The sequence below is a fragment of the Sceloporus undulatus genome, chromosome 6 (genome assembly GCF_019175285.1).
Source record: "Sceloporus undulatus isolate JIND9_A2432 ecotype Alabama chromosome 6, SceUnd_v1.1, whole genome shotgun sequence".
Taxonomy (NCBI): Eukaryota; Metazoa; Chordata; class Lepidosauria; order Squamata; family Phrynosomatidae; genus Sceloporus; species Sceloporus undulatus.
This window is the reverse complement of record NC_056527.1, coordinates 60,787,038-60,801,845: the sequence shown is the minus strand read 5'-3', so window position 1 is coordinate 60,801,845 and position 14,808 is coordinate 60,787,038. Positions and strand designations below refer to the sequence as shown.

At 40.0% G+C, this 14,808-nt stretch overlaps 1 protein-coding gene across 6 annotated transcripts in view; it reads left to right on the top strand.

Moving 5' to 3' along the window:
* Window positions 1-14,808, top strand: part of PDE1C (phosphodiesterase 1C) — a 274,362-nt gene that overhangs the window by 182,643 nt on the left and 76,911 nt on the right. For all 6 annotated transcript variants that reach the window (XR_006104687.1, XM_042475750.1, XM_042475752.1 and 3 more), the window contains 3 exons: window positions 8,555-8,668; window positions 10,035-10,217; window positions 14,430-14,496. Coding sequence is in view for 5 of the 6 variants with exons in the window: in XM_042475750.1 (XP_042331684.1) it covers window positions 8,555-8,668; window positions 10,035-10,217; window positions 14,430-14,496 (364 nt within the window). In the remaining variant the exon portion in view is untranslated. The remainder of the gene's footprint in view (window positions 1-8,554; window positions 8,669-10,034; window positions 10,218-14,429; window positions 14,497-14,808) is intronic.

Sequence of the window (14,808 nt, the reverse complement as noted above, 5' to 3'; positions counted from 1 at the left end):
ATGCTATTTGTCTGATTTTTCTTTACTGTGTGAATATATATATTGGGCAAATGGTAAAGATGATACATGCATTTCTTGGCTTTGCAGAAAAACTGCTGGGCTTAAGTAGCCAAGCAGAATGCAGCTGGTCTTGGCATGTCAGAACAGGTTGTGGTGCCAGCTCCTTTTGCTGAAGATGCTGTTTAAAGAGGGCATTTTCAGATCAAAAAACCTACATACATGTTTTTAAGAAACTGATGTCCACAGTACAAGATATGCATTTTGATAAGGTCAATCAGCATATGAAAGTCCCCCCCCCCCCATCCATGTACATCTAGGGGAATGGTCCTTTTAGATAAGAGAGTGTACTGCAGAAGTAGGACTTGAATCTCAGAACCTCTAATTAAACTGATTAATAAATTACTGAAGCAGGTGTGTGTGTTAGATTTCAACACCTTGCATAGCTTCTTGAAAGTTTGGACTAAAACCCACTCACTTCCCCATTCACAACAGAACCACTGTCTACTGCTATTTGTGATTGTAAACTTCACATCAGAGCACACTGCACTTGCTTTGATCCTGAGCATAAGTACCTTAAAGTTTGTAAAAGGTGGTCCGTTCTCTATTTTGCCAGCATCACTAGGAAAGTGCCTTGTTAGAGTTGTCATACAAGAAGCTTTGACGGGAAAATATAGATGCCACATCCTGTGCTGAATTTGACAATGCTCTTGACTCTCCTGATAAGCCTTGTCTCACTGATCTCTCACAACTGTTCTAAAGGGAAAGACAGAATATAAAAGATTTGGGCAGAATCCAGCTGGATTGCAGGAAAATGGGATTGGCCTGCCAAGTGGCTGAATCTTAATGTTAGCAGGCAGTCCCAACATTTAGCAGATCCAAAAAAACAGACAGCAGCAAAGTGGCCCCAGACAGAAATGGAAAAGGTCCTTGAAATATTTTGTGAAAAACTGCATGCTATATAGTATAGTATGAGAAGAGCTTGGAAGTTACTCTTCCCTATTAAGGATAATGTCTATTTTTGGTTCACATATCCTCTTGAGCTGACATATGTTCTTGTTGACACTAAGGGGCTCCCAAGCCCTTTTGGTTCTTGAATCCATAAGTAGAAAATATAATGATGCTCAATTAAGAATTAGTGGATATAGTTGCCTCCTACATTCAGCTCCCTTTGTATTCCAAGGAGCTGAGGTTAATTCCAACAAAAGTTGGTAGTAAAAACATGTCTTTTGTTGCACTGAAAAAATCTGTTTGATAAAAAGGCAGGGTTTTATAACAATCTCCATCAGGAAGAGAATGGAAGTGCCACAGTGGCATTCAGAGAGATGCAAAGAAAGTTGCTACTCTCCTGTTCCATTTTGGTTTTCTTTTCCCATGTGATAAGGCTCTTTGTTTTTCTAATAATATCGTATGTTTCAGATACTGAAAAAGAAGCCAGTGACACGGTTTCTCATCTTTCTTGGAATGGCTGAGATAGTAAAGTTCCTTATTGCTCCAAATGATTTTGACAATTCCATGTAATTTGGAGGATGGCCGAATTTATTTCTAAATGATTTATTGAGAAGTGCTCAATATAGTTGTTTCATAGCCAAGCTGTGTTTTACTTCGGTTCTAGGCAAGATATCCTGTAACTGTTCAGTCCATTAGCGGGCTCAAATTCCAAGTTTTGTTTATTTGTCTTACTTTTTGTAAAAAAAAAGAATATGGTTCTGGCCCTTGTAGGAGCTGAGAATGAGGTAAAACAGGGAAGCAGTATTGCGTGAAATTTTTTTTGGCAAGAAACAACTCTGCCTCTGTCTGTCAGGTGCAAGGAAGCAAGAGTGAGTGGTGCAAACAGTGGGTTGCAAGAAGCAAGGGAAGGATATATTGTGAGGCCTTAAGGAAAGGAGTAGGAGAGATGGGAGAGTGAGCCATGTGAGTGCAAGAAGCAAGAGAGAGATGCAAGGGAAGGACACATTGCAAGGTGCAAAGGTGGGTGAGAAGGAGTAGAAGAGATAGAAAAGCAAACCATGTGATCATTGCAAGGGCCTGAGGAGAGGTTAGAAAGGGAGTAGGAGGAATGGGACAGTGAACAGTATGAACAGCAGAGTGCAAGAAGCAAGAGAGTGATGCATTGGAGCGTCAGAATTCCATTTAAATCACTCCCTGTCCTTAATCTGTCCATGACTGCAATATGTGAAAGGCTTTCAAATCAATCCTGCCATTTACCTGTCATTAAAGTGGCATTGCAATAATGTGAACTTCTATTAATGCAAAATGCTGGCCAATGTCGCTTTAATGACGGGTTAATGACAGGATCTGCACAACGTCATCTGAAAGTCTTTTACGTGATTGCTGTCATTCACGCGTCCTGGATGGGTTAATGATGGGATCCGCACAACGTCATCTGAAAGTCCTTCCCAAGATTGTGTGGGAAGGACTGGACAGGAATGGGACAAGGACAGATAACCCCTGTGTTATAATCTTAGTTGTGGTATTATGAGAGGAAATAAGGGAGTTGGAGAATAGGAGGGAAGGGGAAGTGAGCAGTATGAGTGGTGGAGTGGTGAAGCAAGGGTAAGGTGAATTGCTAGAGGGCAAAGTGAGATGAGAGTGGGGAGGAGGGGAAGGAGAGGAGGTTGAGGGAGGGAGGTGAAAGGAGGTACAGAAGGGAGGGTGAGTGGTATAGCTGCATGGTGCAAAGAGCAAGAGAAGTGGGCATAGTAATGGGCATGATGTGGTGTCACAAGATGAGGAGGAAGGAGAGGAGGTAGGAGGTGTAGCAGCAGAGTGCAAACAAGAGAGAGGGGAACATGGCTGGGGCATGAGGCGAATCCAGGGAGATGGAAGAATGGAGGTGGGGCAAGAAATGAGACATGCAGAGGTCCATCAGCAGAGGTACTCCAGGAGGAGAGGAACAGTGAAGTTCACTGCTCCAGTACTCTCCTTCCTGAGGCAGCCACTCATTCTGCTCTGAGGAAAGAAGGAGTTGGGGAAAAGAGTAGATAAGAGCTTATTACAATAGACTTTGTTGGAATCTTTATAATGATAGAAAAGATGAAACCTAGACTAACTCTACATTCATTTATCTTAGGTATTGTAACTGTTTACTCATATATATGTCCTACTACATTAAATGTACATAATCGAGGCACAATTTACCTGTACGGTGTAAACTATTAAGGAAACGAAACAGTGACAAGGGTAAGAATGTAGAAAGGATTTACATCAAGGAGAAATACAAGGGTGGTATTAATGAAGGGGGGGGCACATCTGCCACATTGGATTAGCACTTGTTTTGATCCCCCCCCCCTTATACAAGGGTAGCAGTGTTAGGGTTTTTTTTTTCCTTTCCTGAAAAAAACAACAGGATCTAGTACCTGCACTTATGTAGTCATGTGTGTCTACCCTTAAAGACTAACACATTTTCTCTGGCATAAACTTTTGGAGACATCAGATGTATGGTATGTTGCCTCATTTGGCAGATATTTATACACATGGTTAGCATAGAAGGATGTAACCAGTGAGGAAATTGTTGTGTGTATTCCAGTTGTTTCTGATTTATGGCAACACTATTGTGGGGCTTTCTTGGCAAAATTTGTTCAGAGGGGATTTTCCTTTGCCTCTGAGGGTTTACCTTCCTCTGAGGCCCTTTGTAGTATTTTCATGGATCTGTAGCTTTTAGCCATTAGTGAAAATAATGGCAAAATAAAAGTAAAAATAGTGATCTGAAGAAAGAATACCATTGGAAGTGTCAATGCACATGGTAATATTGTTTATTTGTAGTGCACTGGGAATATATGTGTCCATTTTATGTGGTCTCCCTTTCCCTATTAGTTTTCATAGCAGCCTTGTAAAGGGTATTGGTGACCCAATGTGTTTTCAAGGCCAAGCAGATTTTTGAACCTGGTCTTCCTGATCCAGGTCCATCAGTTTAACAGAATTTTCTTACATCAGTTGTAACTGGGGTGTGTGTGTGTGTGTGTGTGTGTGAAGGTTGAAACATAGTGGAAGGGGGGAAAAGAGCAATTAATGTGCTTAATATGCAAATTAATCCCTGGATTTGAAAATATTTGAATATAGCAACCGTATCTGTGGTACAAATCACATTTGAATGTGTTGAAAAAAAAATACAAGCTCACAGTTCACTTGGAATCATGGAAATAGTTTCATAGTTCATTGTGGACTATAGAACATGTGGCCCTTATCTGGAAGCTCCTAAGATGACACCTGGTGCCGGAACTCCTTTGAGTTTGGTTCACCATCACCGAGATAAGCCATACCAGCCCTTTGGTCAAAGGTCAGCCTGAGGTTCTCTCAACCAGGGAGAGGCTGTATCCATTTACTTCCCTTTACTGAAAAGAAAGCTTGGAAAAGTGAGAATCTGGGAGTTGTTGCCCCCCAAAGTAAGTTATCCAATCTTCTTACTGAAATGCAGCAGAGATGTGAAGTCATTTGAAAGCTCTGCTGTCAAGAAAATGTATGGTTTATTTTGAATGGCTTCCCTCATGCTTTAAAAACATTTATCATATAAGTAGATGGTGATGGACGAAGGGAAGCCATGTGGCTGCTACCAGTACAAGCGCCCCTCTTAGATAAATCATAGTGGTATTTATGGATAATAAATGGTGAGAAAAAGCAAGATCATTCTTTGTGGATGCAAAACTCACTGTTCTGTTTCAGAGCCCCTCTCCTTTTTGTCAGATGATTTATGCACTAGGAGCCACATCTAATTTTGTATGATGGATACAAATGCAGCAGAGCTATTCATTCTGCTTTTATTGTATGTGAATGTTAAACACTCTGTAGAAGAAACCTGCAGGGAAGTGTTTAGCCCATTACCGAAAATGAAAAGAAAAAAAGGCATCTAAATACAAACAATATCTCTACTGTTGCTTCAGTTCTATCAAGGTATTTATAATATTTATTTACTCAGAAAAGAAAAATAAAGCAGAATCCACAGTATAAAGTTTCTCGTTGCAGGCGATAGCTCCTGAACACCCCTCTCCCATATAGTCATCATACCCCATCCACAATAATAGCTCCTCAAAGCCAGGGAAACCGATATATAAGAGCATCCAATGAAGAAACCACAACAGAATAATTAAACACTCTCTGAATACTTTCTTAATTACAAATGTTGTTGGCTGTTACCAAGGAGGGTGGTCTATCTGACAAGTTTGCTTAAGGTTAGATTATGCAAAAATGCAGGTTTCAGTTCTTCTGTTACTAACATTAAGGACTGAGTAATTTCAGTACTTTCCTCTGAGTAAAAACAATGGGTGCTCAAAATACTTTGAGAAACATAAAAACCAACTTGTCAATGAGCCTTTCTGTACTACTTGGCTTTGGGAATAACAAGGGCCTAATGGAATTATTTTTATGTTATATTATTATATCTGCCAGCAGACAATGTGCCCTCCTAATTGATGTAGTATATGAATAAAAATATTTTGTTTATTTAGTGTGTATATTTTCATTTGCACATTTATGTATATTTATATTTTAACATTTTATAAAGAAACATCATTCAAATTAGAACAATTTTTAAGCAAATTAAATATTTAAGTCAATGCAGGTGAAAATTATTTATTTTGTAGTAATATAATAGATGGAGTGCAAGTAGCATCATGGGGTGTGTGGGGGGGGGAGTGTGGACCACACCGAGTGACACCCCAAGAGGGTGGATGCCACCCAGTCAGTCCCCCCACCACCCCACCATCCCCAATTCTCCATCCCACCAATGTCCAGTGTGTATGTGTGTGTGTGTGTGTGAGAGAGAGAGAGAGAGAGAGAAAGTATGGATGTGGGGGGGGGGGCTGGAAAAATACAGTTGGTGGGCTCTGTGTTGGGGAAGGTGTGGCTGCAGCCCCTGCCTCCTGGACATCTTCTGGGCAGAGGCACCGAAGTGACCCGCTCCTTATCCACTTCCCGGGGATCCTGCTGGACTGGTTCCACCCCTCTCTGCACTCCCCTTTCTTACCCATGAGGAGCCCGGCTGCCATGGAGAAGGTGCCCTGCTTGCCCTGAAGCGCCTCCATTGGGTGCCCAGACCCCAGGGCCCCTTTCTGCCTGACGTGGGCACCCTTGGGACCATGGGGTGCTTGATGGAGTGTCCTCCCCCATCCACCCACAACACACGCACTGTTCTATCCCCACGCATGCTCCACCACCCCTGCGCACTCTGTCTCCTGTGCATCGTTCTCTCTGGTGTGTGGGGGCAGCATGGGGAGAGAGAGCATATGGGTGGACCCAGAAGCCCCACCTACTGAAAGCCCACAGATGTTCCACCCACACTAGCCCTGCCCCCTGCACTGGGTGACACCTAATGCAGGAACGCCACTGTGGAGTTCATGTAGCTGTTCCTTTTCTTTAGGCATTTGTTAAGCAAAGATAGTAACTCACTGTATTTTTGTTCCTTACTGAGGTCAGATGGTAAACTAAAAGTTATTAAGTGGACCTGTAGTAATATATTAATATTAGAAGAGAATACTTGTGGCTCAGCTAAAGACTTCCATCCCAATCTTTTGATATTTAAGCTTCTAACAACATACTTGGGGAACTTTTGACCCAGATTATCACATGGCTTCTCTTCTCTGGACCATGAGCCAGGAAAAGGAATCTCAGGGTGAAAGTGCTGCCTTGAAAACAATTTTTAAAAGCTATGTACTGTTGGGTGCCACTGCTGCAGACTGTTTTGGAGTGGCTGCTGGAGACTTTCCAGGGAGTCTCCCAGGCTGCCTCCTCATTGGGAAATAACTAAGCTGCTCTAGTATTTGTTACTTGAGGAGTTACTGAATAGGTCTTTCAGTTCAGGATTGCTGCATTATGCATTTTCCTATCTTACTGTTAACTTTCCCAGTGCTGTTCTCACCTTCTTCAATTTACCCTTCAGTTTAGAAAAAGGACAGCAGAAAGAAGGGAAATCAAGAATTAAAAGACTCTAGTGTGTAAACAGAGCTGATGGCATTAGTAGCATGCTTTATTCAAAAAAAAGAGGAAGGTACAATTCACAGGTTCCTCAGAATAAGAAAGGATATTTCCCTAAATAGTTGATGTCACATTATAATATCCTTTCCTATTCTGCAGATTGTACCATTTTTTTAAATAACGCATGCCACTAATATCATCAGCTCTGTTTATACCAGAGTCTTTTAATTCTTGATTTCCCTTCTTTATGCTGTCCTTTTGCTTCTTGTCCTGTCACTGCAAGTTCTGTTATACTCATCTTCTTCCACATTCCCTAGCTTCTTGCTCGCTCACTTTCTTCTCCTCTTTTTCCTCCCTCAACAAATTGTCATGCTCTTTCTCCCCTTTCTCCACATCTCTCTTCCTCTCCCTTTTCACATTTCTTAGTTGCACTCATCATCTCTCTCCTCCCTTAGTCCAACTCTCATCTTCTTTCTCCCCCTTCCCAGTTTTTCCATTTACTTTGTTTTCTTCCTCCCATCCTCCTTCTCTCTTGTACTCTTTTTCTGTCTATCTCTACTTTTCCTAGCTATACACAACATATTTCTTCTCTTTCCCTCCTTCTCTGTTTTGCCATCTTTTCCTTTATTGCCTCTACAAAGAAAACTTTGAGATTGGGATATGTTAGATTTCCAATATTTTAAAGTTGTAAATTGAAAGTGAAGAAAGGATTATGGAAAAGAAATGATTTTGATGAAATATGGGGAAAAAAATTATTGAAAAAGTATTAAGAAAAGAAGATGGAAAATTGGCTCTGGGGAAGGGGTGCACTGAGGTGATATTTAGTATAAAATAAATAAAGTGTTAAAGCATATATTTGTATGAAGAAAGCATAATAATTTGTATTGTAAAATTTAAAAATATAAACAAACAAACAAACAAACAAACGAATAATGGGAGCTTGCCACTTTTGAAAAGCCTCCAGATAAGCGTGGTGGGATCTGGGCTGCATATGGATGGCACTCACCTGGCCATGGCTCAGTGCAATAACACCCACTTTTAAATTTAAATGTGTCTTTATCTCGTCAAGGATAAGTTGCTTTAAAGTAAATAATACTCCATACTCCAAGCCACTGTGCTCAATGGTTAATATACCATGATCAATACCTTTACCAAGGCCTGGCCCTGTAACATCATCAGTGGCTGCCCATTGTATCATCACTGGAGGCTATTTTCTGGGACATCACCAGAAGCCATCCCTAGGTTTCTTGTTTTGCCCCCAAATCTCAGGACTCTTGCTACTTCTGGTGGAGCTCCCCACCTCCACCTCGAATCCATAGAAAACAGTTTTCTGCGTGCTTGCTCAATTTAGATAAGTCTGTTAAAAATGGTGTATGGAAAGAATGAAAATGTTTCATGAAAGCTAACCTTTTATCAAGGACGCAGGGAAGTAGGTTGTGTAAGGATGTCAATTAATCCCCACTGTATTTGTGCCAAGGCTGCTTAGATAATGCTAATTGATTACGAACATGTATTGTATGCTACCCTGTGTACAATTATTGTCACTGTGCATTGTGAGGAAGATAAGGATTTTGTGTGGGTCATTAATTTGAACTTTGAATTCTAGAAATGGATTTATATGAATCAAATTCTTCTTTTCTTCTCATAGGTTACGATCCTTGGTAAAGCAGCTTGAGAGGGGAGAAGCATCTGTTGTTGATTTAAAGAAGAATTTGGAATATGCAGCCACTGTCCTTGAATCCGTGTACATTGATGAAACCAGGTAAGACAATTTTCAGTATACTGATGCTTTGAAAAGACTCTTTATAGCTCACCTCTCTGATTTAGAGTGTGTCACACAACTACTTTCAGTTTTACTTTTCAGAGAAAGAACCATAGGATAAAAGTAATTGTTAGTTCCAACTAGCGTTCACCCACTGAATGAATGGGACTTATTAAATTAGCATTTATGCAAGTCCCACTGATTCTATTCATTTGAAATTAGCAACTGGGTTTAGCCCCATGTATGTGAATGTATGTGAAATATGAAAGAATTAAAACATGAGCATTTCCCCATGAAAGTATGTCAAACACCCCAATCAGTTTTGATTACAGTCCTCTCACTTTCCCTGCAGCATTCCCATAGTTTGAGACATTTTTTTTATCCTAAAATGGTAAATACAGTGTACCTGCATCATATGCGGGCGCACCTTACACAGAGTTCAGTATACGCTGAAAGATGTGCTGGGAAAAGGGGTGGCACACCCCAGAAGGGGTAATGGCATGCCTGCCCATTGTGTGCATGCCGCCACGCTGCCACGTGCACGAGCCCCATTAATTTAAATGGGGCTTGAGCATACGTGGAATTCCCCTTACATGGGTGTGTGTGTCCTGAACGGATTCCCCACATAAGGGAAGGGCCAACTGTATTACCCTGCACACTCATCTGCCTTGCTTTATCCACATTGCGAAATGACTATGTAAATGGGATGGCATTATCCCAGACTTACTGGAAAGGTCTGTCCATTTCCTAGTGGTCTGGTCTCTTTAAAATTAAGCTGCAAGTGTTTGTTTCCTGTACAAGCCTTGAAAATACTTGCGGATGGAAACTTGACTTCAGATGCTATCTGTGAGCCAATGTAATGTTTTCAGACTGCAATTTACCATGGCCAACTGAAACTATGGAGAGGAAAACCATGGATAAGGGGGGACTATGTAATATTTTCAGATGGTGGCTGAGTATGGATAACTGTTACCTGCAAAAAATGAAACCACTGATAAGAGTGAACTACTGTATGAGGTTTTGTTTTGAAAATATGGTGTGTTTGGTCCTTACAGTGTTGCAAGTATAATTATGAATAACAGTAGGAAAATAATATCTATAAACAAGTGTAGCTAAATAAGGTAACCCCCTTTGTTCTGACTGCCTTGTAGTGAGTTACTTTGTAATCTGGTGGTACTTCTGTTGTCTGTAGAATAATGACAAGTCAACAACAATATGTATCATTAAATTTGAGAAACACAGGCACACAACAAGCAACAGATTGAATTAGAGATTCTGCATGTGTGATAATCATAAACAATATTGCAGGAGAAGTGCCATCTCTTAGGAAACTTCTGTTTACCATGTCTCCCCCATCCTCCCACAGGCGTCTGTTGGATACAGAAGATGAGCTCAGTGATATCCAGTCAGATTCTGTGCCCTCTGAGGTACGGGATTGGCTGGCTTCCACTTTCACACGGCAGATGGGGATGATGCTGAAAAGGACTGAGGAAAAACCACGTTTCAGAAGCATTGTCCATGCGGTGCAAGCTGGGATTTTTGTGGAGAGGTAAAGGAGCCTTTAATTGTCCGACACCACAGATTGAATCTTTGGCATAGAATGAAGAAATTTCACCTAGGTCTTCTGAAGAAAGAAAGAAAGAAAGAAAGGAAGGAAGGAAGGAAGGAAGGAAGGAACTAGATTGAGATTGGAAATCTGAGAATAAATAAGTTATTGGGAGCTGTATGATCACAGCAAATAGCTGGACCATTTGCAAAATTCAGTCACAACTTCATAATCTATAACATTTCAGTTATGTTTTCATTTTCATACTTTTATTAGGTCAACCAAATATGCAAAGAAAAGTCTCTGTGCAAGCTTTCAAAGATTGTAACTTGCATATGTGTGGCCTCAGAAAGTTCCAATTTCTTCAGTGTTTACTCTAGTAGGTATATAGGACATAATGTAATGGATCCTGCTTTAACCAAATGTAGTGAAGACTCATGGGAATCAATGGACATAATTAGGTTTATAGGGATGTAACTATTTTGTCCTCACACATGAAGACAAATAATTTTTACAGTTTTCTCCCCACTGTGTGGGAGAAAACGAATAGTTTTTGCAAAGTTCTCATCCAGTACTCATACTTCCTGAAGTGTTTTGGGAAATTATTCTGTACGGAAATACACATGGAATATTTGTGCAAAAATGTTAGATTTTATTTGCACAAAACCTCCACATTTGTAGAAAAAGCACACTGTTTCTAGATAGCTCTGTGTGCTCTGGCAAATTAAAGTAATTGTGAAAAAAACTCTAAAGCAGTGATTCCCAAACTTTGATCTTCCAAATGTCTTTCAGTTCAGTTCCCAGAATTCCTGACTATTGGCCAGGCTGGCTGGGGCTTCTGGGAGGTGAAGTCAAAAACAACTGGAGGACCAAAGTTTGGGAACGGTTGTTCTAAAGGATGGGTGTACAGTTTGCTCAACCTACCCCTTAAAAGCTATCATCCTGGTCTTTCGCAACAATTACTTTAATTTGTCAGAGAGATTTTGTACCCACTAGGTTCCATGTTAAGGCATATAGCTGCCACAGGTGATTTGTCACAATGCTTGAACATGCTCCATAAGTCCTCTAGAGTCCAACACTGACTGTGGTTGGCTTCAAGAACTTACAAAATATCAGCAATATCAAAAATAAATGAATAATTTCACAAACACTTTGCAAATTCATAGCATAAATGTTATGGTGACTGAAAGTAAAAACAAGCAATTTCAGGTACGTCTACAATAAATAAGCATGAAATCCCTCTTCTTTGACAAACTCCAAACACATGTTGACCATAGTCTTTTAAGTAATAATGGACCCAAACAGACAGGCCAAAATAAAGCTGCTTCAGTTCCCTTTGGAGGTATGCTGTTTAAATGACACATATATCTTAAGAGGCCAGAAGCTACACCAAAGCTGCACTCCAGTCCTTAGGACTCAAGTGTGGCTTTGGCGCAGCTTTCATCCTCTTAGGATGCATGCATAATTTAAACAGCATACCTCCAAAGTGACCCGAAGCAGCTTTATTTTGGCCTGTCTGTATGGGCTCAATGGCATTTTACAGACCGCCCAAAAAGGGCGGTCTGCCAGCACCTCCGTTTCCGCAGCCAGGAAACCTCAGCCTCCAAACGGGGAGGGTTCCCGGTGGCGGAAAAAGAAGCTGCAAAAAGCGGCTTCTTTTTGTGGTGCAGTAATAATGCCACAAGGCACCAATGGTGCACTTGCGGCATCATTTCTGCACTGTGACATGCGAACGCTAAGCGTCCGCAACATCAAAATAGCGGCACCCATGTGTATATTATTATTATTATTATTATTATTATTATTATTATTATTATTATTATAGGGCGCCACCATTTTGTACGTACTAGGTACGTACTAGGGCTAGGGCGTCCGGAATGGACGCCCTTTCGTAATCCCAGTACGTACCTAGTACATACTTTTTGCCTGTGCAGAACGGGCCAATATTAGTAATAATATAGCAATCAGTTTCTCACAGGAAACCTGAGGAATAAATATTCTTGAGGAATAAAGTGTCATAGTGGTATCTCATTTTAACTTGGGCACTGTGAATATGACTACAGTTATTTTTAGTGCCTGTCCTTGACAACACTGGGTGAGAATAATAATAGGTTTTGTTGCTTGCCTTCTGAACCACCTGCATAGATGAATTAATGGTTAGATCACATTTAGTGTTGGCCATAGACGAGGTACTTCATATCTGTTTTAGAGATGCATCAAAGTGCTTACTTTTCATTTTTATGGCAACGAAATGTTGATATTCTATATCCCATCTTCATTGTTGATTATTGTTGATTGTTATTTTTCATCATTTGTGAGAATTCATCAAGGGCAAGTCTATGGAGGAGCAGATTGTCTAGAGCTCTTACACTGCTTAGATATATTTGTGGCATTTCTAAACAGTTGGTGTTTATGAATTCAAAGGAATTCATAGTTTTATAAAGAAAGTGGTCATGGCTTTTACTACAGGTAGAATACTGGGTTTGTTGTGCCTTTAAAAATAGTTATGTGTCCCATTCACAATACACATTTATAGCACTATTATTCCACTTTAACTGCCATGGCTGTCTCCTATGGACTCCTGTGTTTTTTTTAGTTTGGTGAGACGTTAGAGCTCACTGGCTAAGAATTTTAAATGCACCCTTCCAAATTTCAGGTCCCAGGACAAAACTGTGGCAGTTAAAGTTGAATAATAGTGCTATAAATCTGTACAATTTTCATTATGGGTTTAGGCCAACATATAGCATGTGAATCCTTTCAGTTTCTGCAGTGCTGTTTGTAATAAAATATTTTATGTAACATTTTTTCTCAACATTGTTTAATGGAATCCAACTGGGACCATGATTGGATATTCTAAACTTTATACAGTTGTGCATTCATCTGAAACACACAGCATTAAACACTATTTTGCCTCATAAACTGTGAAAAGCAGCATGAGTGTCTTCACTGGCCCCATGAGAAAACCAACATATACATCACAGTAAGCCAACACCTGTGTAAACAATATGCACAGATTAGGCTTTAAGTTTGCTTCTAAGTTCATCTACATATTATATTTGTAATGTATATGTATATGTATATGTAATGTATATATATATATATAAATATATATATCACTATTTGATATTGACAGTAAACAGAACAGAACCAGAATTCTAAGACTCAGCGACACAACTTGCCCTGAGTCTTACGTGCACATTCATAACTGTGTTAAGAAAAATTAGATTAAACTATTGATTAGATGCAGTGCTTCTAGAAGATGGTCACATAGCCCGAAAAACCCACAAAAATATTATGTCAGCACCTTCCAATAAACATTGTTGCATGCTGATACAGTGATTCTTTTTCATGTGTGCAACAGCTGTTTTTCATGTGAAGCAATATATGGGATCCTGTGGAAAAAGTATTTGTGAGCAAGATTTCAACTAGTGCTGTGCTTTACAATCATGAAAGTTTTGCAGGGCCCTTTTCTGCATTAATTATCAAAGGGACGTATGTCGATACATGCGCAGCAGAACTATGCAGATTCAGAGCAACCTATGTAAGGTTACAGTGGTGAGGCAGGACAGGTAGCTTGTATGTCTTCCTCTAGGATCTGTGCTTCTTAAATGAATGCGTATCCACAACATGACATAGTACATGGCGATGGCTGTACCAAGTACTCTTTTGTACCTAATTATCTCTGCTATTTCATCCTCACGTGCAAGGATGAATAATTATGGTAATTTTCTCACCACTGGGATAAAATCAGTGTTCCTTTACTGTACTCTCTACATATCCCAACATCCTGAAGTGTTGTGGATGAATTATTCTGTGGCAAAGAATATGTGGAGTTTTTGCAGAAAAAAACCACTCATGCACACAAATGGGGTTTCCTGCTTAGGAAGCCATGGTTTTGGCAGAGGAAATCCGTTTGGTTCCCCCCCCCCCCGCACAAAAACAGATTTCTCCACAGAATAATGCCTCTGCAACACTTTGTGTTGTTGAATACCAGGAGAAAATTGCACAAAAATTCTTGCTGGTCTATAATTTTCCCAATAGAGTTTCCTTACTGTGAGGAAACCTGGGAGGTTCTTTTTTTAAAAAAACTGGAAATGAATAATTATGAATATTCTTCCATTTCTATTTTGCAACGTGCAGTTTTACATGTTTGGATAAATTATATATACTGGATTTTTTTTTGAGGGGACCCATTTCATTATTTTATCTTGACAGAATGTACAGACGAACATCCAATATGGTTGGACTTAGCTATCCACCAGCTGTGATTGGAGTGCTAAAGGTAATACCAGTGGTTGGTTCTCTCCTATGGGACACTGAAAGAATATTGTGGTTTTGTGCTGAATTCATGTGCTATACTTTTCATCCTCTCTGCAGTTTTACACGCATATTAATCTGTAATTAGTATAAAGCGTGTATGTGTATGTGGGCATATTTGAGAACAACCACTTCACTGACAGTTGTCTGACTATCTTTTTTATCCTTTTCCATGGTTAAAAAATCATCATGAAAGTGAAGTCTAATCTTTGCCATAGGCAAACAGCTAATGAGAAACTGAGGACTGGATAACATCAAGAAACGTACTATGTTTTAC